Raw genomic sequence first — 26,996 nt, 5'->3', positions numbered from 1 at the left:
AAATACTTGAATGGTTGACTAGATGTTTCTTTTTTCGTTTTGCTTTTGACAAGGGAGTTTGAGTTTAATTACGAAGAAAAGCATAGACAGATTTTGATTTTGTATAAAGAAGAAATTTAATTAATATGTTTAAAATTATTATAAGGGGTGGTTAATGTTGTTTCTTTTGTTTTTATCACAATGGTAGTTAGCAGTTTTTATTTTTCAAAATATTTGGTGTGAATTTTATTTTTCTAGACAGCCTGAAAGTAGGCTTCACAAATGGTGTTTTAATTTAATGTTCAGTTGTTTTTGCTGCAAGGTTTGTGTAAGTGTAAGTGTGTATGTGTATATTTTTAATATTAATCAGTAAAAGCGTTTTTTTTAACTTAAAAAAGCTTTTAATTTAGATATATTGAAAAACTTGTGCTTGTTGCGCCACAATGTTTAGCTTCTTTGTTTTGTTTTGATTTGTGTTGATCAACTTTGTTGCTGCAAATGTTGTGAGTAATTAGTAATTGACAGGTTCAATTCCTTGCCTTGTTGATTGCTCACTGTTGCTGGTTGGTGTTGCTGTTGTTGTATGTATGTATTCCAAAAGTGTTTTCTTAAACATTTTCCACCTCCTGCACTTTCTGTTTGATATTCTCACGGAAATGACGGTTTTCCGGGTTGGCCAAAACCGACTGTATGAATTCTGAGGTTTCCAGTTGCAATTGCGTAAGTCTTTGTTGCAGTAATTGATTGCGTTTAACCAATTTTATGGTTTTTATGGCTATAGATAGTAAACCATCTGTGTTGCGTATGTTGGTAAGAGATTTTGTGTTGTTGTTGTTGTGGTTGTTGCTATTGTCAGTTTGTTGTTTGGCCAAGAGTTTATCTCTCAGTAGGGGATGATTGCCTCTTTTAAGTTTTGCACTTTTCTCCGTATCCAAACTAGTCATGGAATCTGCTTCATCTGTATCCATACCAGTATCACTGTCATCACCACCACTCATGTCACTGTTTAGCTCTCTTGCATCCTCCAACTCGTCGTACTCTTCCTCCGAATCAAACTCATTGCAAGCATAGTAATGGTTTCTCATGTTACTGGAATGTATTTGATTTGTGTCCTTATGCGAAGCTGAAACTTTGTCGTTTTCATCTTCGTATAAATCCGTTACGTCATTGCCATTACTCAGGCACTCCCCTTGGCCAGCCATGTTATTGTTGGCCAGCACTACAGATGCATACCTTTGAAATCTTCTTTCTTCTCCGCATGGTTGTGATGTGGATGCTGACGTTGTTTCTCTATGTGATGGTGATGATGATGTTGTTGATTCCGATAATGATGACGATGACTGTGATGTGGAGGTTGATGGGTTTGTTGTATTGCTGCCATATGTTGCTGTTGAACTGTTTGTAAACGAATCATTGGCCAATCTCAAATCATAGGAATTTTCTGTATCCGAATGTGTTGAAGACGTTACGGCATTGTCGGATATATAGGAAAACAGTTGATGACGATGATTTGAGACTGCTGATGTGGCACTTGTTTGCATTGAGTGGCTGTAGTTTAAACTGGTATTGTTGTTGCTGTTTCTCTCTGTTTGATTGTGAGGTTGTATTCTTAGGGAAGCTGTAACTCGGTTGTTCATAGATCCTTTAGCAACTGTAAATGGAAAAGAAAGAATATGTTAATGCCAAAAATAGAACAAATTTTATAAAAAAATATAACGATGACTCCCTGATATAATGTCGAAAAATGTACATATTTGTGAATTCTGTTAACAATAAATCTTTAACGATTACTTCAGTAACCTGTCAACTAAATGTTATAGAAAACTACTACAATTAGACCTTCATATGTCATGAGTGATCATAAAAAAAATAAGTTCATAATAAAATAAAACTAAAATAAACAATATGTTCATTTCTCTTGCACATGTTGTTCTCAGATGACTGTTGAGGTTGGCGACAGTTGTGTGCAGAGAAAAATACACATTCAAGGGGCGAACAATTGATGCATGATTAAAAACGTGACTTATAACGAACGTGTTGAGTAAGCAGACGTACTCATTTTGTATTTTATTCTTATTTTTTTGTTGCTATTTTTATAACAACAACTATAAAAACAACAAAACACGGAAGAGAATAGAGATAAAAACTAGAAATGAATTTGTAAAATAAATTATTGTACTTTGTATTTTTATTTTATTTTTTTTTTGTTTTTCAAGAGAACTGAAATCATTATGTAAAAGTGAAATGTTGTTGTAACAAAGTGGCGCACATATTAATAAACATTAGTTATATTTTTTTTGGCAAATTAACAAAAATTAAGAAACTTATTAAAATTCACCCTACATCCAATGTTTGTAGGTATTAGTTGAAGGAAATGTAAAAATGTTAAATTTATGTAAATATGTTAGATTATTAATAAAACCTGAAACATATTTGGGCGGACTTCACTAATCAATTATAACTGAAAATTTGGTTAAGCATCTGATTTCAGTCAAATCACACATATGTACATTCCTCAAAATTCTTCATATCAATGTAGCAGGTAAAATATAAAAAATTATTATTAAAAATTATAATGCAAATCAAAATAAAATTGGTGTGCTGAATTGTTTATTTTATTAGTTACATATTTGTGTTCTGACAGTTCTAATTTTAACTGGTCAAAGAGATTGTAAACTAAATCAACAATAAGTGAAAAATAAAAATTTTAGTTTAACATAGATTATCTTTATACCAAAAACTAGCTCCTATTTATTCATTTCGGTACATATTTGATTCTGTTAAATGGTACATTTGTAATTCGCTGTAACCGCCTGCATATCTCCCACAACGTTTTAACTTACGTGCACATTTAAAATGGCACATGTCCAACAATGACATTTAAATATTTAAAATTTAAATGTGTTCCCACATGCGACTGTTTAATTGTACATGTTTGTTCTTAATTTTGTGTTTTCTTTATTGTTTTTTTTTTCTTTCTCAAAAACCCCATTAGTAAGTATGAGGAAGATTTGCATAATGAACATTCGTTTTCTTTATCTCTGTTTTTTTTATTGCAAAAACCCAAACACATGCTGCAAATCAGAAAAAAAAAAACGAATAAATAATTAAGATTGTTTTTTTGCATGTTCCAATGAAATACTTGCCTGTCAATAAATCGTTCAACGTGAAGTGTACATGATTTTAATTAAACTCACACGCTCCGACGACAGGCGACATCACAAAGAATTCATTGAAATTTTGTAACAATTAAGTATTGTAAAACCACAATTAATTAAATTTTTACGGCCAAGTCAAGCAAAAGGTTTTCAATTACAACTAATTCATGAGAAATTAATGCAGTTAGTAATGGAATCACATGTAATCACATGCATAGCTGCATATAAAGTTACGTCACTCTCTACAACTTCTTATTGAAGCAGGAAATGGGATGTTGTTACTGCCAACTACACTCATTCTTGTTCTGCACTTTGATGCTTCAAGTAATGAGTCAGAGAGAAAAAATTCTTATTTATTTAATTTAATATTAATTTAGATATTGAAATGGTACTGAACTCTAACCAAAAGAGTACTTTTTTAAGATAAAATGTACTAAATTATTTTATTATATAGGTTAAATCCCAGAAATTGTTCACATCAATGAATTTTAATAAATTATAAGTTAAAAAAATGCATTAAGTGCAGATAATTTGTCACTTTTAACATTTTCGAGATTCTTAATATCTACATTTTATTTAAGTATAGACTGGTTAATAAATGTATGTGTCCTTAATTCAAATCTGTTATCAACACAGACTTATAATGTCAGCTTTCGCGTAAATCGCGATTATGTTCCAAAAACATGAATTTTTCATAGGATTATGGTTTATAAAACAGACAAGGTACAGAGTTTTTAGTTTTTTAAAAATGTATTGGATATTTATAGTTATCACAAATGGCTAAAATCCACGCAATAAAATCACTATAATTTAAAGCAGAAAAACATTCACTTTTTAATATAAATATGTAAATTACTTTCAATTTTGTTAAGAAATTTATACTTTGAACTAAATTAAATTTTAAAATATTCAATATAATCATTTGAAATCGTAATATTTTGAAATTATCCTTTTAAAAAAATCTCAAACCAAACCAATAACTACACAGTTTTGTAGCCGTGGTTAAGTACTACTAACTTTTGAAACCAGTCTTTCAAGCGTTTTATTTAAGTATAGACTGGTTAATAAATGTATGTGTCCTTAATTCAAATGTGTTATCAACACAGACTTATAATTTCAGTTTTCGCGTAAATCGCGATTATGTTCCAAAAACATGAATTTTTCATAGGATTACGGATCATAAACAAGACAAGCCACAGAGTTATTATCTTCTTTAAAAATGTATTGGATATTCTTATTTAATCACTCTAAAGGTAGGGTCACACATGGTAAATGTTTGCACAAATAAGCGTTTTGTAAGATTAAACAGCATCAAATAAAATAAAACTAAAGTTTTTGTTTTGAATCATCCAATAACTTTTTGGAATAAATAAAAGATTTCAAATATATTTTATTTAGTGGTTACGTATTTTTCATCAAATATTTGTCATGTCTGACCCTACCATAAGGTAAATATATTCAAAAATTCAAACACAAATGCCTAAAATCCACGCAATAAAATCACTATAATTTCAAAAATAAAACAGAAAAACATTCACTTTTTAATATACATATGGGCAATTCCATATCATCGTACGTGACATTTGTACGCCTATAGAGTGGAATAGATTTTGCAAAAATAAGAGTATCTGAAAAATAATTTGGTCTTTATGTTCCATTCAGAGGGTACTATATTTTAAAATAATAAAAAGTTCTTTCGAAACATTGTTGTCCAAAATATCGAACGAAATAAGGGTATATCGTACGTGACATAAAACGGAAGTCATTTGTATGAAATATAATTTCTATCACTAAACGAAATATTTTTCCTTTACAATCCGTCATATTTAAATAAAAACAATCATTGCATGATTTTATAATAAATAAAATTTAATTTAATACCGTACGTGACAGATTTTTCTCTTATAATAAAACAATATATATTCTTTAAATATACATATGTATACAAAAACTAAAAAAGTGAAAAGAAAATATACATTCGGTTTCAATAAACAATTTGACAATAGCACAAAAACAATCAGAGTCAAATTCATTTCATACTACAAGCTAATTGGGAGCCTAGTTTTCGCCGCAATTTTAGCCTAAAACATTAAAAAATTAAATATAATCAGTATAATTTGTCTTTAAAATGTTGTAATATGATCTAAATACTTTCACATAGTAACATATTATTTTTTTCTTCTATTCAAATCATTTTGAAAAAAATTTTCAAGGGTTTTTGTGTTTTCTCGTGGAATTGCCCATATGTATATTACTTAAAATTTGGTTAAGAAATGTACACTTTGAACTACATTAACTTTTAAATTGTTTAAGCTAATCATTTGATATCGTAATATTTTGAAATTATCCTTTTAAAAAAGCCTCAAACCAAACCAATATCTACACAGTTTTGTAGCCCAGGTTAAGTATTACAAACTTCTGAAACCAGTTTTTCATGCGAACGAATTTGATATGGTTGACTATAGATCTTTCTGATTATGAACGGACAACAATGTACCATTTTGGATTTCAGCTCCTATATTCGAGTCATATTTTCCATTATTTAACAACTGCAAAATTTATTTAAAATGTTTTTAATATATTAATTCATTTCAACTATTATTTACCAATATTGTACTTAATAACTCGTAGGGAAATATTGAAAAAAATCCAGAGTACTGAATTTTCCATACCTGCTAACAACATTGATTGGTTGATGAAGTTGAGGGAGTTGAGCATTGAATAAACACAGATACATATTGAAGAGAGTAATCGAATTGTCCTCAGTATTTTTCCAGTCCAATATGTTTATTTCTGCATTTCTAACTCTGAGTGTAGAGGAAGAAGCTAAAACATTTATTTATGTACAATCCAAATGTATGTTGTTCTCAAACAAATGTGATTTGAACATGAGTGGTATGTAGTTAATCAAATGCACGTGTGTCTTGTTGCCTGGTGTCATGACACAACATTTGAAAATGTGTTTTGCTTTCTCGTAGTTTCTGTTTTAATTTTTGTTATTTATTTATTTGTTTGTTTCGTAAGTTAATTGCTTGCTGCAACTATAACAAGATAAAACAGACACATACGAACGAATATTGAGAGTTGTAATACAGTTGTGGCAATAAAAAAAGGGAACAAAATTAACTAAAGTGGAATAACTATTTATACTTTCAAGGATATTCACGATCTTGCTGCTCAACAAATTCTATGCACTTTATCCATACAAATTTCAAGGTTGGCTACCGATTCGAAACGGATAAAAGGTAGCGGTAACGGTAACGGTAACGGTATTTGCTGTTATTTAAACATTAAAAACATTTTAAATAAGCTGATGTAAGGTAGGTGGTAATGAAATCAATAATTTGTAATTTCTTAAAATTGTTTATAGAATATTGGTACCTGTAACTTAGCGGTAACGGTAATATATCCGAAACGCTATTTTAGGCGCAATATCTTTGATATCTTTAATAAACGTGTTCAAAATATTAATTTGTATTTTTATAACTTAAAATTATTTATAGAATATCCATAACGGCACTTAAGATAATTGCTGTTAATTCGGTAACGTTAGCTTAACAGGGGTAACGATAGCTAAACTTTCAAAAGAAAAAAAAAAACTTCCAAACTGCTTTTAGTGTATTTAAGAAATTATTTTTAAATGACAGACATGTTTAGAACGACCGATTAAAACATAGAGAGCAGATGCTTTTTTCACGGTCATTATGAAACCCAAATGTGACAAGGATTATCCATTCCCCAAATTCCCCTTAATGCATGTAAATATAAGTATTCAGATAAAATGTACTTGTGAAGGATCGATTCAAATTTACCATTGGTTCAACATATCGCAGTAAGTGTAGGGGTCTTTTATATACCTATAATCAGACCTTTTTAAATATATGTAAGTAAGAACTTAATTTTCCGTCATCATTAGTCATTGTACTTAATCGGTCATTGGATTAAGTACTTCCGTACTTTTGAAGTGTGAATTGTGCTGGAAAAATTACAATTGTATAGCATTTATCATCGCTGTGGTAAACACCCATTTGCAAATGTTGCTAGCTAGCATTGTGAATCCGGCTTTAATGTAAAACAGAATTTATAAGGAAAAAATGTAAATTAATATTCTTTCATTTCGTTACTCATTCCCTGTTTTCAACTTGTTTGTTATTTGGTTTCATAACTTGTCCGTGTCTTCAATGTCTGTTTGTGTGTCTGCCTTGATGGCTGGCTGAATGTTTGTTTCATGTGATCTTTAATTGAAGTGTAAATATAGTATGTACCCAGCAGTTAAGCAAGTAGTCAATGTATCCCTTATAGACAGTAATTGTCACTAATCTCTGAAAACTTGGCTGACTCCTATTATATATTCTGGGTCATTTGACACGTATGTGCTCCTTGTAGTACAGAGATTAGACAATTGCTTACTTTATTCATTCCAGGTAATGTAGCGTGAAGTCAATTGTCGCTTAAGTGTCTCTGAGTGTAGTCACTATAAACGTTTATTTTGTACTGGACTTTAGAAAGTAGTTATTTTACCCACCAGAAGCAATATAAGGAAGGTTTGTTTACAAGCAATCGTTTATTGGACTGTTTATATGTCTTTTTAGCAGACTATTTCAGGTCAATATGCACCCGTACATGTTAAAACAACTAGTTAAGTAGCTGATCAAGTTACCAGTTAGGTAGCTAGTAAGATAACTGTACGTGATTCCAATGCGATGACTACTTAGGACCAGTCCCATTGTAATCAAAAAGGGTAAATTGACCGCCTGCTTAGGACATGCACATGTTAACATAACTAGTCACATAGCTATTGAAGTAACTAGTTCCCACCCTAAATGATGGGTAAAATCACTAGTTCGGGTCTGTCTCCTAGAACTGCTGGGTAGCTGCATGTGAGTGTGTGTGTGTTGGTCCGAGTATAAATAAATTAAGGCACATGTCAGTGCTACATGACGTATACGTAACAATTTTGTACACACTCATGCTCAAACACGAAGAGCTACAAAGTATCTATTTGTGTACTCAACACACCTCACTCTAACCAACTAATACTCTGCTATCGTAAATATTTTAACTTTATCATTTGCATTTTAATCGTTCTCTTGATAAGTAATTGATATTCACGTAAGTAATTTTCACTGCACGAGTTTAACAAATTTAATGTTCAATTTAACCGGCCTATATATTTGAATGTTATTTATGGCTGTGTTGTTGTTTCAGTTATAAATCTAAATAATATTAACACGTTTTTTGAAACGTATGTCTTGATTTAATAAATATATGTATGTATGTATATGAGTATGTGTGAGTAAGTACATGTGTGTGGTTTTGAGCTACTCACCATAATTCACAATATTCGATAGAGCTTGATTTAACTGATGAGATCCTTGTCCATGTCGCCGTATATTTGTGGTGGCAATGGTACGTGTTTGACGCTTCTTTCCTGAACATATTGTTGGTGCCATGGCGATGGGTTTAGAGATAGGTTTTATTGCTGGGATTTTCAAATGAATCTATAAAATAAGAAGAAAAAAAAATCAAAGATAAATAAAAAACAACAAAGTTAGATTTCAAAGAGATTTATAATAACGTAGACATACAAATACAGTTAATAAGTTTATTTATGCTTAAAAGATTTCTGAATAAATCTCATTATTTTTCTTTATATTTATTGAAAATTCCCGTTAAAGAAGAGCTCGTTTGGTTCGATATTTTCTTGTTAATTGTGTGTGTGTGTTTGTAAAAATTACACAACCATAAAAAAATGGGAAAAGTCAAGGGAAGCAGCCAAATCAAAACAATGAAATTAGGTCTGGTTAAAAAGAGGGACACGAAGCAGCAACATAAACCCAAAAAAAAAACTAGGGAGAAACCCAACAATAAGTATCTTTCGATAACCAAAGCTCGTTTGAAATATTCTTTTTTTTGTTTACAATGTCGTAAACATTTTTAACACGCATTATTCGATTGCGTTTGCGTGTGCCACCAGTAGTAGTAGTAGACAACGAGTCATTTATTTTTGTTGTTTCTTTTATTTTTTGTTCAAAGTTTTGAACAGGCTGAGAAATACCAACAACCAAGAGAATTTCATTTAGCTTTAGCTGTTGATGTGATTTTATTTTTTGTGTGAAGTGTATTTGTGTGTGTGTGAGTGAGTGATTATAAAAATACCTCAGACAACACCAAATCAGCAAAAAAAATAAATAATACACAAGCACAAAATAAAAAGAATACAAAAATATGAACAAAACTGTTTGGCACGTGTACGCTCTTTCCGGTTGTTAACACTGTAGAAAGAAACCTTTTAAAATGGGAATACAAAAGGAGAAGATACATAAAACACAAGCCATCAAATGATTAACCAAATATGTATCTCTCGTCTTTATCGTCGTCATCAACATCATCATTGTTGGTTTGGCAAATTTTCACTTTATCTTAGATGACACATGCATGCATTTCTTTCAAATTGAATTCATTAAGTTACAAATTAAATATTGTAAATTATAAAAAACAGAGTAAAACAACGATCCCACCTACATTTTTCTTAATTACCTATACATATGTACTTAATTATGTGTAAAATGTTTGACACTTAATAACTTGGAAGACTTGTAAGAATTTATATTTTTAACAGGAAACACAACAAAATTTAATCTTATCAAAAACATTAAGTATATTTTTAACTTAGAGAATTTTTAATGAATGAGTCAAGTTACTTGATTCATTAAATATGAACATTGTTGAAAACTTATCGAAACAACTCACATTTCAAAAAGTGATTTACAACAACGACGTTTTATTACACAGGGCGCTTTTTATTGACATTGTCTACTCTAAAACGTTAACCAAACCACAAAGCTCTAAAACCTCAACTCTAAATACAGCAACATTTTAGCATTTAGTATCATTAAAATACAATACCCCGAATTTGGGGATTCCCCTTAGAAATTTAGTTACATATTACATATTTAAGTTGTAGTTACATAATTATGACTTTAAGTCATGACTTAAAGCTATGGGTTTTTTATGTACTGACAAATTGTAGCGGCCAACAAAAAGGCACGTTTTCTGTTTTTTCATAATTTTTTTTGATATTCTGCTGTGAAATCTTTTCTGATTGGTTGTTGATGATGAAGATAACGATTAGAAGCCAAAAAAAAGGCATCATAAAAATGCAAGGGTATTTTCGTAGGGGTTTTAAAAGAGAAACAAAAAAAAACCATGACTTTAAATCAACATGTAAATGTCGCCATATTTTTTAGAATAAACACATACAAGGGAAGAAGAGAGAAGCGTCAATGAATACAATTTAACAAAATTACTGCCCGGGGGATACAATAAAAAAATATTCTGCAATACACTATCATGATATCTGTAACATGTTTACTGTAACAATTTCAAAATGTTTACAAGTTTCTGAACAATATTATGGTCACTGTAATTATTTATATGATTGCGATAACCGTAATATGGTAAAGTTACGATTCACATGATTGTAGCAATCTTATACATATATGATTGCAGAAAATAAGTATATGATTATGACAACCATTTTTATGATGACGAATTTACCACATTATATAGTTCTCGTCTTATGGATATCATAATCTGAGAACAACATTTTAAGATATAATGAATCATCATGAACATGATTGACATGAACATATGGGAGATTTCATTTCAAATGAACCAACTTTTGAAATCGAGTAATTCAGACATAATTTTTCAACCAGATCGGTTAAGAACTCTACGAGTTAGAGGTGTAAAAATTTGACATTTTAGCCATACAGGTTTTTTTTTCTCATCCAAGTTTGTGTAGATAACTATTTCTTCCCGATCGGAAGTCATAGATTTCAAAAGTTCAAAAGCGAAATGAAATCCCCCATATATTTATTTACTACAAACATATATATGATTCGACAATCAGGTGAATTTTAACTTTACCATATTATGGTTAACACAATCATATAAATAATTACTGTGACCAGTAATTATAAACATTTTGAAACAGTAAACATGTACAACTATATTAGTTCTCTGGGTGAGGCTCTCAGTTACCTATCTTGTGGTCATATACGACATCGTTCTTCCTCTACAACTTTCCCATACATTTTTTGCTATTTTTTTTATAAGAAAAATTTAAATTAATTTATGAAACTATAATCAGTTGCTTTAGCAATCAAACTAAATGGTCTTAACAATTTTCTATTTCTAATATATAAACAAAATTAAGTTATTTATGAAACTGTTATCAGTTGTTTTAGCAATCAAACTACATGGTCCCATCAATAAAATTTACAACTTTTATGATTGAGATTTTTATAGAGCGTGTTTGTCTAATTACTGATACGATAGACATTAATAAAGAAATTAACGTTTTTAATGCCCTCCTCTATTATAAACTATGCGCGTGTTGGATTTTTTTTTTCTTTTTTTTGCAAACACAAAAGCGTTTTAAAAAACAAAACCACCAGCTATGCATATAATTTACAAACACTTAAATAAATAATAACAAATTGTTTAAGTTTGCGGGTATTAATAAATATTAAAGAAGATTTAAAAATATACTTGTGCAAACATTTAAATGTCCGCAAGGAATGTGTATTTAAGTCTCAAGTACCTGTCTACAAACATTAAATGTGTTTGTTAATTAAAAGTTTGAACAAAATTATATTACACGTGTTTCATTTAATAATGAAAACCAGAGACAAAGCTAAATAAAGTTGTGGAGAAGGGGTTTTTAGTAGGTTAAGTTTATAGTGAATTTATCGTATTAAATTGAAATAAATAAGTGATTTTATTATAAATAGTTTTAATTTTTTTTTAGTTTAGTTCCGTTTTTTTTTTTGAAACAAGATTAATTTTGTTGACTTTTTGAAACTTGTTTAAAATTCTAATGGAGATAATAAAATATTAATGTTTCAAAACTTGTAATACCACAAATTTTATACTACATTAAAAAGTAAAGGTGAGAAATTTATAACATTTTCACAAATAAATATAAAAAACTAAAATTCTATTGTATTTATAACAAAAGTGCTATAACTAATCAATAAAACCATTTTAAAAATATGTATTTATATTGAGATAATAATACGGTAAATTAAGAAAGATAAAAATAAAACAAAATTTGTATAATAAATTGTTTTTAAATCCATCCTTAAAATAACGTTACCAAAAAACCAACAAATACCATTATCCAAAATATAACGTTACCGAAATAACTCTAAATAAGTTTTTATACCCTTCACCATATCCTGTTTAAGTTTGTCATTCCGTTTGTAATTTCTACATTTTTCATTTGCAACCCCACAAAGTATACATATATTCTGGATCGTTATAGATAGCGAAGTGGGTATATCCATGTCCGTCTGTATGTTGAAATCAACTTTCCGTAGACCCCAAATAACTTACATACATGATTCATACATCAATATATCGGGAAATCTTCCGGTTCGGTTGCTATTGAAAATCGTCAAAATCGGCCCACAAATGGCTGAGATATAAGGAAACAACCGGGACAACCTAGATGTTTGGCCAATTTTTTATTAATATCTGGGTTACTAAGTCATTAATATAGACAATAATAATATCTAATGATAGATATTTCAAAGTCCATTGCAACGATGTTTATAAGGCTATTATAGTAAGTTGGACCTGCAATGGGTCAAAATCGAGAAAAATATTTTTTAACCCGATTTTTTTTTTATAAAAATTTTTTTTTGTGTTAAATAAATTTTCCAAAAAATTTTTTTTTAAAAAATTTAAAAAAAAATTTTATAAAAAAAATAAACAATCTCGAAAAAAAAAATTTTAAATTTTAAAATTTACCTAAAAATATTTATTTTAAAGTATAATTTGGTGAATGGTATATAAGATTCGACACAGCCGAATATAGCTCTCTTACTTGTTATTGTTAATGGGGGTAACTTATGGTTAAAACAAAAATGAAAGAAAATAGAAAATATACCTTAATTACAGCAACTAACACTTAAATACTCATACTAAAATAATGTGCAAAAAAATAAAAGCTCAACAACAATAGATGTCTACTCAAATTCCATCAACAAGACAAGTTTTGGCACATTTTGTCTCAGGCAACCAAGCCGTAAAAAAATAAATAAATGAAGAAACACATTTAATGCATTAAACACATTCACGACAGCAGGCTACCAACTACAACCACTCAAGAATAGACTACATACATAGCATATGAAAATTATTATATTCACGACAACACGACCACCGTTGTCGCTGTAGCCAAGATAAACTAAAATCTATTTTCCTAAAATGAAATATTTAAAAGTGGCACCACTAAAATATGTATTTGAACAACAATGACAGCCAGTTACGATGTTGATACCATTAATTAAGAAGCTGACTACAAGGCGACAATTGTTGCTAGCGTCATTTGTAGTCGTGTAGAACAAAGAGCTAATACTTGCTCCAAGGGTCTTTGAAAGGCATATAGAATCTCACGAAAAATATGTCCTACAAAGTTCTATTATATCCGAATTTTTCTGATTTTTCACAACAATTTTAGATTTTTACCCCCATATTATTCATAAACTGTTTTTAAATTTATAAAAGGTTTATTATAAAACAAAATGTTTATGAATATGTTGCTTAAAATTTGTGTACGAATTTTCTGAACAAATTTGTAGCATCGTAGTGTTTGTTTACACAATATTTTTAATTATTTTACTATTTTTACTATTTTTTTCAAACTAGTACACAAAAAAATAATAAAATCTAGCACGCATTTCAAGAGAAAATATTTTTCTTTTACTGTGCATGTTTACTGTAACAATTTCAATATTTTTAATTTTTTTAACAATATTATCGTCACAGTAATTATTTATATGATTGTGGTAACCATAATATGGTTATTTTACGATTCATATGATTGTATCAATCATATCTATGATTGCAGTAAATAAGTTGTTTTCAGATTATGATATCCATAAGCCGAGAACAACATAATATGGTAAATTCTTCATCAAAAAAATGGTTGTCACAAACATATATTAACTGCAACCATATATATGATTGATACAATCATGTGAATCGTATTTTTCCGCAATCATATAAATAATTACAGTGACCATAATATTGTTAAGAAAAATGTAAAAATATGATTGAATCTGTTACAGTAAACATACACAACTATATTTTTTCTCTGTAGTGTAGGTGTAGTAAAAAATAATAAAAAAAAATGGTTTTATAGTGTAATTTATAGGATCGGGAATGAATATTTTAGAAATTATAAGTTAGTGGTAGGGAATATATTATATTCCCCAACACTCATGACGAAGGTTATATAATTTTAAAAAGCGTTTCAATTCACATTTCAAGTGCCTTTCATATGATATTAATGTTCCTTTAGGACTTCTATACTTTGATCGTTTTCACAATTGGATAGATCTCAGTTATAGCTATGGTATCGTATCTTAAAAAGGAGTAAACATTAATTTAAGTTGGAAACATGAACTAAATTTGTTGGTTCCCCCTCTAAATTCTGAGGAAAATTGTTGTATAACAAATGGTTAATAAAAATACATCTAAAACTTTTATATAACAAAAACATAAAGATCCCTAAAGAAAACAGAAACGTAAATTCAAACAAATATTCACACTTTTACTACTACAACTGGTACTAATTCATTCACAAACACACACATTGCTCCTACTCACACACTTGTTATACACAATATTGGCCAAGTAATAAATAAACAACACTTTTGAATCGTTTACACGTGGAGGAAATGACCCAAATATTGACAGAATGTTTAACTATGTATTTTAACATACATGTATACATTTACTTATTTACATATACATGTGTATGGATTTATTAATGTAAGTGAGTAAAAACAAAAAATGTGTATGTATCTAGATTCTAGATGCTTGTTAACATTGGATATTATTTAAGTCAATATACTTATCGCTGAAGCCAAAACTGTTTAGAGTTGAGAAACCCATAAATAAAACTAAACGACATTTCTTGTTGGATTCTACATTATTATTAAGATACATATAAGAAAGTATAAAACAACAACACCATTAACTACATAATAAAATATTAATTCCTTGAATTTCTAAGGGATATTTTATAATATTGTCCTTCCTATTGATTGATTATAAATTTCTAAATACATACTGGTGTATTTTAGTGTAGATGTATGTATAAATATTTGTATATATGCATGTGTGTAAATAAATATACATGCATACGTATGTGTGTGTGTAGATAAGTGTGCTTGCTCTTCTAAGTGTTTCAACACATTTCATTTTAGACATTCACCAGCAAATTAATAAGAACCAACACATGCCGATTTTTTTTATTGCTTCACCAAAACAAAAAAAAAAATAATAAATAAACAAAATATAAAAACAGAAAAAAAGGAAATTGTATTTCCAACATAAACGAAACTTGTTTCTTTTTTGTTTTGTTACTTTATTGAATTAAATTAATAGATAAATTATACAGTCAAAATTAATAAAATTAAAATATAGACAGCATGTTGTTTGCGAAAGAGCCGAAATAATAATTTATTATGAACAAATAAATGAGTTTTCAACATTAAAGTTAGCAAGATGTTAAATAATTATAATTAAGTCTGAATTAATTTACAAGGATTTCAATAAAGATAGACAGAGTTTTACCCCCATATGCAACATAAACAATTTTTAAATTTATCAAAGGTTTTTAAATCAAATTTTATATTAGTTTTTAGAGAATTTTGAATTTTGAACATAAAATAATTTATGGATTTTTTCATAAATTGAAAATATAAAAATCACCAAAAAATTACTTATAAAAATATTCATTCATAAACTTAAAAGCTACTGAAGTAGTTTTGTTGTTTTTCTTTTTTCTTTTTAATATTTAACTATTGTTTATTAGTTTCCGCTCAACAGCTGTTTTTTATTTGTTTCTAGTATTTGTCATATGTCGTAAACTTGTTTTTATATTTTATAATTTATTATTAATTCTGCTCAGATGTTTTAATAATTGAGGACAAAATTCTAAAAATAAATTTTTTATTTACTTATTTGGCTTGGTTGATGTTAAATACACAACACTCTTGTATTAACTGACTATAACAATTTGCAGTAAAATGGTTTTCGAAAGATTCTCAGCAAAGAAGAAAAACAAATGTTTATATTTCCTAAACGAGAACTTAACTGCAGGCATGCAGAGAAAACAACTAAAGTTCAGTTACTACACTTGCATACAGTTTAACCTTGCCAACTGCTAAAGGACTTCTGATGTGATTTCCTTTTCGTTTATCCTTTTACATAAATGAGCTTTTTCTAACCACCAAAACAGCTGCATTACTTGTTAAATTAACTGTTGTAAGCATGTTTTCTTTACTGTCTCTCTTTCTACCTCAGTTACTCTCGTTAGAGAGCAGTAGCCAGGCTTGCCAATCTGCGGTATTTGTCCCCATATTTGGGGATTTTATTGCGGATATTTTTAAATATTTTGGCGAAATTAGGATAAGATGGATTTTATTATAGATAATAGCAATAAATTATTTACCAAAAAGTGAAGTTTATTTCATATTCTTGGGATAGAAAATAAAGATATTTAATACTATTGAATGCGCCTATCATTCATTACAGCTATATGATAAATAATTTTTTTTATTTATAGATTTTTGGTAATTATTCGAACTTTTTATTTATATAATTTGAAAGTAAATTTTTAATTAGGCTTAAGTTCATTTTTATTATAATTTATTTGTAATAATTCAAAGAATATCACTGAATACCAAAATTTTTAGACAATTGGCAAATTGGAATGCATTTTCTACCCTGCCAAGGGCGTCATCTTCATTGTCAAGGTCTATTTGTAAATATCATCTATTTAACTTACTATTATTGTCTAAAAATTTTGGTATTCAGTGATATTCTTTGAATTATTACAAATAAATTATAATAAAAATGAACTTAAGCCTAATTAAAAATTTACTTTCAAATTAAATTTTTTTTATTTTAATATGCCCAGTAGTTTAGGAGATATTGAGAAAGTTGTGGCGAGAATGTAGAATTTCAAAATTCTATACTTTAAAACTGCACCTTTCTCCTTTCTCAAACACTTCGTTTCAGTTAAATACACCCAGAGTCTCTGGCGGGAATCGAACCCGCAACCCTCAGATTTCTGGTCCAGCACTCGGTAGTGTGCTAGTCTATCAGGCACCCATTATGCTAAATGTTAAAAGATACCACTTCTAATTTTACATTATATTTGAAACAATGTATTATGGCAGTGATGCACTGGAATTAGTTTTTTATAAACAGTTGGAATGACTATTCTCGAAAAGAAATTTTGACAAATTCATACGAATTTTGACCTAACTTTTTATGTATTTTTATTTTTCTGAAAAATTTTATTTTTTCAAGAAAAACAATATTTGGGGATTTTGAGGATATTTTTAAGATTGGTTGGGGAACAATGATGAAAACTAAATGGCAAGCCTGACAGCAGTGCAACTTAACTGCACACGTTTGTATGACGTCAGTTGAAACATGCAAGTAGTAACAATGTTACGTAACGTAACCTTCAACTATTTATTCAGTATATTTATTTGTAAATATTTACAAATGTAAATCATTTGCAAAAATATCAATACAACACAAAAGTTAAGATTCCAGAACTAAATTACTCAAATCAATTGCCTGACTAAAATCTTTCTTTAAACTGTATTTATTTTTTATTTATGACGTTCTTCTTGTCAATGAGGCATATTGAAATTCTTAACACGTGTCCCACAAACTAGAAGAATTATTTAACTACAAGATGGTAGGTATGTTTAACAGTTTCGTGCCAGTGTATTTTGGAACATGTCAATTAAATGAATGAAAAGAAAACGCTCAATAATGATGGGTGGCACAAATTATACAAATCTGACGTAAATTTGTAAAAATCAAATTCATTTTGAAAATAAACAGATATTGTAATTAATTTTTATTTAATTGATTACTAGAAAGTGATATTAAAAGAGAAAACGCTTAAATAATTTAAAGAGTACATACATATGTTTGTATATAAATGTTTATCTATTGATGTTCGAAATACATATGGGGCATTTCATGTCAAGTGAACCAACTTTTGAAATCGATGTCTTCCGATCGGGATGAAATTTGCACCAAGGTTAGCTCTATTGGATAGTAACTCAGACACAATTTTTCAACAACATCGGTCGAGAACTCTCTGAGTTATAGGGGGTAAAATTTTGACAATTTGGTCAAACAGGGGTTTTTTCTTATCCATGTAACTTATTACCTATTGTACTTAGCAAAATGTGTCCCAAATAGTATAGATAGCTATTTCTTCGATCTTTCGAAAAAAAATATTTAAAAAAAAAAATAAAAAATTTTTAATATTTTTTTTCCGAAATCAAAAACTTTTTTGACTTTTTTTTAAAATACGCTATTTTTTTTTATTTTTTTTTTTTTTCTTAAAATAAAGTTTAGATATTTTCCTTGAACACCTACTTGGTCGCTTAGTGGGATGCGAGTGGGATATCTATCAAAATAAATATTTTGTAACTCAAAACATAAAATTTTTGACTTTTTTTGCAAAATCAAAAACTTTGTTGACTTTTTTTTTCAAAATGGACCCTTTTTTAATCTTTTTTTTTAGGTCAAACAAAAGCTTAGATATTATCCTTGAAGACCCTTTTGGTCGCTTAGTGGGATGCGAGTGGGATATCTATCAAAATAAATATTTTTTAACTCAAGACTTACAATTTTTGACTTTTTTTTTGCAAATACGATTTTTTTCCAAATGGGCCCTTTTTTTAAAATTTTTTTTGTAGTCAAAAGAAAGCTTAGGTCCATTCCTTTAAGATATTTTTAGTCCCTTAGTGGGATGCGAGTGGGATATCTAACCTTGGTGCAAATTTCATCCCGATCGGAAGACATCGATTTCAAAAGTTGGTTCACTTGACATGAAATGCCCCATATATTTAATTTTAATTGATGTAAATTTGACGCAAATACTGCTATAAATCAAAAAAATTTGATTGATTCTTAAATATTTCTATTGTTCCAGGAAACGTAGTCGTTGTTCCCAAACGAAAATGAAAATTTACTTCATCTTAAGTATACTCTTCAGGGTTTTACAATTTTTCTAATATTTGTAGTAAAAGAATAAAATGGTATCAAAATAATATTTTGATCATAGCCGATTTTTTCTGATTTTTTACAAAAATTTTACTTTTTTTTAATTTTTATTAAAAGGAATTTATTTATAAATTATAAATAAAAGCTAAAACTTGTACAAAATAATCCACATATGATTTGACAGGCACAAGTTTCTTTAATTATCCGAACTCGCTTTTATTTTGAAATTTAATTGGTGTTTTCGATATAAATTTATGAAAAGTCAGATTTTATTGAAACTCGAAATCATGTAAAAAATTATTTTTTTAAAAGTACATAATTTTAACGGAAAATATTCAAACTTCTAGCCTTTCTCGCAATTTTAAAAGCAATTAAAATGTTCAGCTGTTTTTAATTAATTTCTAATCATATGAAACCTCTTCAGAAAAATAACTGTGCTGTATAAATAATTAGTTTAACAAGAAGAACTTTTTATTTACACAAATATTTCTTTTATTACCGAGAATATATCTCATGACTCAGTGACAGCTACATAGATTGTTAACACACCTTAAGTATGAGTATGTATGTATTAAATTACTCAAGTATGTATTGTGTTGTATCTATGTTAATGTAGATTTAATATACTCGTGTATTTATTGCAAAATTAATAACAACAACCAGCACTCACAACTCAGTTAACAGAGAAAATACAACTTGACACATTAATTTACACGTGTTAGAAAATAAAAAAAAAATAAGAAGACTCGACTCATTCATTCATTGGCCAGTTTCTTATGGGTTGTTTTAATGTTTCTTATTTTATTTATTTATACTTGTTTTGTTTGTTTAATGTTTTATAAAATTTTACTAAAATAAAAAAAAAAATTAAAAAAAAAACAAATAGTCGTAGATTTAATAGCGGAAGTTTAAACAAAATTTTTGTGAAACAAAATATGTACTGCAAAAAAAAAAATGAAAACTCGTGTTAGTAATTAATTGTAAGACGATGATTACTTAAATACAATATGTATTTTCATTTGTGTATTGTAGTTTTATGTGAGAAAATTTGTTTGTATTGTTACAATGACTGACATTCATTCATTAAAACAACTGAGTTCAAGTAGAACAGCTTTCATTGGCAATGACGAATGTTTGACTTGTTTGCGAATAAATTTTTTAAATGCATTTGTTAAAATTAACCACTATATTGTAAACAAAAAATATTGAACTTATGAACTATCAAAAAGCTTAAATACAAAACTTTATATAAAAAGCTTTTTATTATCATCTGCTGAAACAAGATTTATGTATGTATGTACTAAAGCTAAAATTGCATTAGCTTTAAAATTGTAACGATTTATTGTCGATTCATTCGACTTTTATGAAACTAGGTTTTCCCAAGATCTATGGGGTCACCTAAATTCGTTACGATTTTAGTAGAACTAAAGCAATTTTAGCTTTAGTACATATGAAATACCGAAACTTTTTTGAATTGAATTATTTTTAAATTTAAATTTTCTGGAAAACTATCATATTTGGAAATACATAATGTATAATAAATAATTGAACAAGTAAGAGAGCTATATTCGGCTGTGCCGAATCTTATATACCCTTCACCAAATTATACTTCAAAATAAAAATTTTAAATATTTTTAGGTAAACAAAATTTATTTTTTTTTTCCAAAGTTGTTTTTTCATTTGTTTGAAAACAAATTTTTCGAATTGTTTTTTTTTAATTTTTCAAATTGTTTTTTTAAATTTTTTTTTTTTTAATTTTAAATTTTAAAATTTTTGTTTTTAATATTTATCGAAAAAAAATTCGGGTTAAAAATTTTTTTTCCGATTTTGATCCAACTTACTATGGTCTTATATACATCGTTGCAAAGGTCTTTGATATATCTATCATTAGATATATTGTCTATATTAATGACTTAGTAATCCAGATATATGTAGGTCAAAAATCGAGGATGTCCTGGTTTTTTCCTTATATCTCAGCCATTTGTGGACCGATTTTCTTGATTTTAAATAGCAATCGTTGATTAGAGTTTATTCGTATGAACCATATCTGCGTATGAGTGATATTGATAAATTTTAACAAGTAGACTGAAGAATACATGCTAAAGTTTAACTTAAAAAAAAAAAAAAATTTTAACGTAATTTTAATTTGTTTTAAGGGCACCATACACTATCAAAATGCTTGATGTCAGTTTCGTGGTTTGATGTGCACTTGCTGGATGATCTGTCAATCATGCATTTTGTTTTTGATTGTGTGGTGTTAATATCAATAGCGGGAATTTAATTTAATTTTTAATTTGTGCTGAAAGTGCATTTAAAAATGAAAATATCTGATGCAAGTTTAATTGCAATAACGACAGCAGATTTAGAAAAAAGAAAAAAAAAGAAAAATAATAAAAAAAAATATTCTCTTCACCCTCACGCCTTGAAATATTTTTGTAAATGCCTTCGTGCTTTTACAAAAATAGCACTCATCAAAAAGTGACATCAAGCGTGATAAAAATCAAAAATTTGATTTTTCATCCAGCATTGTCCGTTTCATACATACAAACACATTTTTACTAATACTACCATAGGGCTTGATGAGTATTTTGAGAGTGTATGGAGCCCTTTAGCAATTTTATAGGGTTTTTATGAAAGATTATATATGATAAACCGAACTTTCCGAACTTTTAACTTGTGGAAAATATCGCAATTTAAAATTTCGGCATAAATACCAGATATGTTAATAATATCCTCGATATATTTTATCTTCTATTTTTGAGTTATATGGGAACAAATTACTGTGCAACGACATCAGTACATTTTGTCCAACAAAAAAAAAGTTTCCCAAAATTGTTTCACAAATAGTTCTCGGTAATTATAGTAGATGCAAGTGTGCATATAGTAGAGTACCTACAAAATCTAAGCGAAAATATATACAAAACAACAATACAATTCAACAGAAATTATAAGCCGAACAACAAAAACACAACTATGTATAACGACAATTAGTAAGCGTAACGAGTCCAGGGTCATTTTTGGCTGACTCGTGTAAAACTATAAACATGACGGACGATTGACTGACTGACTGGTAAGTAACAGTGTTCTGTGTAGATGTGCAAGTCTGTATCTATATGTTCATATGTGTAAAACATTTTAAGCGTGTATAAGTGTTTTTTTTTTTTTTTGTTAACTATTCTATTGAAATTTTATTTAAATGTTCTATTTTTTATGGTTATTATTACTATTATTGTTGTTATAATGAGTTTTTTATTTGTTAAATGAAATTTGTATGTAAAATTATACACTCATGTACACAAGTACATTAACAACGATAAAACAACAATACATACATTATTATTAAATGATGAGTGGCTAAAAAAGATAAAACTATTACTAGATGAAGAAACATCATCAACAATAACAATAACAAACAAATAAAAATTGTAATAAATGTGTTTGTGTGTGTGTTTTTTTTCAATTTTATTTTCTAGGTTGTTGGTACACAGAAAAAATTTTCAATTGATTTCAATTCATAACATTTATAAATAATTTCTTAAATAAGGAGTGAGATCGAAAAAATCTTAACATACATAAATGTTAATAATAAAGAAACCACTTTTTTATTATTATTAAAATTTATAAAAAAAGAAATATTTTTATAGTTCTAATCACTAAATTGTTAACCTTTTTCGGAAACCTTCCATTAAAGTTTTTATAGTGCTTTCTGCCATTTTGTTCGAACAGGTTTTGGACACCTTTTTGTGCTCTTCAATTCTCTTTTAACAAGAGCCGAATATCTTTCTACTTGCCTTAGCTCCATGCAGTTTGGAGGATTTGCCTCTCTTGGTACAAATACCACGTTATTGTTTTTGTACCAATCAATAACTTGCTTACCATAGTGACAGATTAAGAAGTCTTATGAATGGAAGCATCCTCTTTTGTAAACATACCTTGAAGTAAATTTCGGTATTTATAGAGCCCTTTCTGTTTTGGTATTGCTTGCCATACTAAGAACTTTTTGGGAAAATTTTCTGCTTTTGGGTCCTAAACTTTTCTACAACATTCCCTCGAGCATCAGCAACATTTTCCAGAACATACGTTTCGTCATACATTACCCTTCACCATGAGTGGTAAGGGTATATATAAGTTGTCATGTCATTTTGAAAAAAAAAAATTCGAAAAAACTTTTTTAATATAAATTAAAAAACAATTTCGAAAAAAAAATTTTAAATTTTGTTTACCTAAAAATATTTAAAACTTTAATTTTAAAGTATAATTTGGTGAATGGTATATAAGATTCGGCACAGCCGAATATAGCTCTCTTACTTGTTTTTATAAAATTTGACTTAAATTTTCGAGCTCTGTCTTTGACCTCTAAATTTTTAGCAGAGTTCCTGTCAGTAACTTTATGAGCCTTGTATGTTTTTAAAAACGCATTTGCTTTAAGTTTTCGTACCAAATAGTCCGAGTACTGAGCTAACCAACCGGACTGCTTTCCTACCAGGTGTGTTGGGAGCTCTTTTATAAATGCTTTCTATTTGTTGGCTTTAGAAACATCATGTGGACCATTCCTTCTAACTGAACCAGGTTTTCTATCAACGGACTGTTTAATAACATTTAAATCAGTTTGAAGGCAGACCTTTGATTGTTTGGCCAACTTTTTGTAGGACCAAGTTTGGTTTGAAAATATTTCATAATTTTAGTACGCACTTTTTTCTCGTCACTCATTTTAATCAGATTAACAACAAATGAACATAATTGACATAACTTGATAAAAAAATCAAGAATGTTTGAAATTTCCCTTGGATTTTTTTATTTTTGTATGACTTTCAGCTACAAAATGACAAAATAAGCGGGAAATTAATTACATTTTTTAAGATTAAATGCTTTAATGTTAATGGATATGGAAATATTTATTCCAGATTCTAAGACGATAGGGCCCTAACGAAAGGAGCTAGATGGCTGAAATTTTCCAATACTCTCTGTTGATAAGGTTGGTTTGATATTGAAAATGGGCATGTTTTATAGAATCTTTAATTTAGATTTTGTTGTTTGGCTATTATACAAAAATATTTTAACTAAATCATTACGAAATGCAATTGTAATGCAATTTATTATAAAATATCAACAAAATTATGTAAAAAAAAACAAAAATTTACTTCATGCACATGTTTATTTTGAATGAAAAAACTTTGGGTGAAAAATGTCATGTTCGATTAATAATATTTATTAAAAAATTCATTCCATTTATGAATTTCTTTTTTCTGTGTAGTAGTATATATTTTGTTATTATTGTGTTTTCTTTTGATTTTTGTTTTTATTTCATACACAAGCAACTGCTGATAAACAAAACAACAACAACAAAAAAATCCCAAGTAATAATTAGTTTATGTGTATTGTTGTTGTTGTTCTTTATTAAATTTTCATTATACACGTGCTACCGCAATCAGTTCTCCTCAACCTCGTTCATTCCGTCTAGAAGATGGTTTAGCGACCCTCGTTTAAAATGAATTCTCAAACACGAGCAGTAGCAGCGACAGCAAATACAGGAACAATAACAAAAACAACAAAAAATTGAAATAAAATTGAATTGAATTTATTGCAAAAAGAACAAATACCTTAATGAATTTAAACAAACACACACGTTTCTATAGGTATTTAAATACAAATGTTCATACATATTTACATATATGCATATAATTTTATAAAAAATATATAATCCACATATCTTAAGTAGACAACAAAACAACGACATATGTAGATGCTGCTACAAAAAAAAAGTACAACAATAGAAACTAAAAATAGCAACAAGATGAAGTAGAGGAAAATAAATATTCACACAGAGATACTCTTATAAAAGAGCAGCTTTCATTTGTCTTGTCAAATCTTTACCTCTTTTTATCAGTTATTGTTGTTTTTGCTGATCTCCGATCATTTAAATGTAGACCAAGAATTTATTGACTGTTGGAAAAAAACGCGATCATATTCGTCTGAGTAAATACTTAGTAGTGATGCTACCTTATTGATCTTTTATTCTTTATATTTAGATTGTGGGGTTTTGCCGTCGGCTGTTATAAAAATAATTGTTGTTGTTATTGCGATAAAGTCTCCAGAATTTTGATCATGAATCAGACTTATGGTTATTAAAAAAAAAACTACCCAAAGAAACAAACACTGTGCTGTGTCATTTTTAAACAATGGAAATTTTTTCAATAGCGTTATTTTTTCACGTCTATACGGGCGAGCGGTACATGCGTATTTGTTTAGAACTAAAAAAACTATTGTATTAATATGGTTAGATATTAAGGTTTGTATAAATGTTCAAATGTACAATGTACTATATGTACGTTTGTATATGGGCAATTCCACGAGAATCGCTACCACGACTGAAAACACAAAAACCCTTGAAACTTTTTTTCAAGATGATTTGAATAGAAGAAAATAATAAAATGTTACTATGTGAAAGTATTTAGATCATATTACAATATTTTAAAGACAAAAATAATAGTTTAAACTTATTATATTTAATTTTTTAATGTTTTAGGCAAAAATTGCGGCGAAAACTAGGCTCCCAATTAGCTTGTAGTATGAAATGAATTTGACTCTGATTGTTTTTGTGCTATTGTCAAATTGTTTATTGAAACCGAATGTATATTTTCTTTTCACTTTTTTAGTTTTTGTATACATATATTTAAAGAATATATATTGTTTTATTATAAGAGAAAAATCTGTCACGTACGGTATTAAATTAAATTTTATTTATTATAAAATCATCCAATGATTGTTTTTGTTTAAATATAATGGATTGTAAAGGAAAAATATTTCGTTTAGTGTAAGAAATTAAAAGAAAACATAACGCCTCTCACGATTCGAATATTTTCGCATATTTCTGCATGTACCTCAAAATGAGTTCCGTTTTATGTCACGTACGATATACCCTTATTTCGCTCAATATTTTGGACAACAATATTTCGAAAGAACTTTTTCAGTACAATCTGAATGGAACATAAAGACCAAATCATTTTTCAGATACTCTTATTTTTGCAAAATTTATTCCACTCTATAGGCGTACAAATGTCACGTACGATGATATGGAATTGCCCATATGCATATGTACGAAATCAACTTTTCGTTGTTAAATACATTAACTTTTTTCCATTGAAATTCCACTGCCTGATTAAACAATAGTCTAGCATTTATATTATTTGTTTAGTTTTGCAATTATTGTTGGTTTAAATTGGTTAAAAGAATATCCAAATTATTTATTAACTAAATAAAGTTATGAAAAGGGAAACAAATTGCAGATTGTGCATTAAAAACTCAATCAGATACTACGTTTCATGCTAATTGCAATATAGTTAATAATGTGGCGTGTTCTGTATGTGCCAAACCATTGATTCCCAAATGCTTAATTTAGTAAAAAGTGTAATAAAAAAATCCAATAAAGTTAGTAACCTAATAACTCTTATGTGCAAATAATAATAAAAAAACACTTGCATTTATTTTCATGGAAATTTGATAACAATTTCAATGAGACAATAAAGCAAACAACATATTTACCACAATTACAAATTGCTTTACAATCGAATAATAACGCAATAAATTAAAGAAATTAAACGTGTGATTCAAAACTTGTGGTTAAATATGTAAGTAAACATACTAGTATTGCAGAATACCAAACAGCAACAACGATCCCCTTAATAATTGGTTATGAAAAGTTCTGGACTTTTTACTACATCAAAAAAAAAAGAACCG

The 26,996-nt window shown here is 28.2% G+C and overlaps 1 protein-coding gene across 1 annotated transcript in view; it reads right to left on the bottom strand.

The window, feature by feature from the left end:
* Positions 1–567: 567 nt before the first annotated feature.
* The window catches only part of Cipc (Clock interacting protein circadian), a 32,557-nt gene continuing 6,128 nt past the window's right edge, over positions 568–26,996 (bottom strand). The window contains exons 2-3 of the mRNA XM_065498736.1: positions 8,467–8,638; positions 568–1,630 (exon numbers count right to left, since the gene is read on the bottom strand). Of these exons, the coding sequence (XP_065354808.1) occupies positions 588–1,630; positions 8,467–8,590 (1,167 nt within the window). The 5' untranslated portion in view covers positions 8,591–8,638 and the 3' untranslated portion in view covers positions 568–587. The remainder of the gene's footprint in view (positions 1,631–8,466; positions 8,639–26,996) is intronic.

Source organism: Calliphora vicina, chromosome 1, assembly GCF_958450345.1.
Source record: "Calliphora vicina chromosome 1, idCalVici1.1, whole genome shotgun sequence".
NCBI classification, from domain to species: Eukaryota; Metazoa; Arthropoda; class Insecta; order Diptera; family Calliphoridae; genus Calliphora; species Calliphora vicina.
Note: the sequence above shows the minus strand (reverse complement) of the source record. Positions and strands in the feature narration are given on the sequence as shown.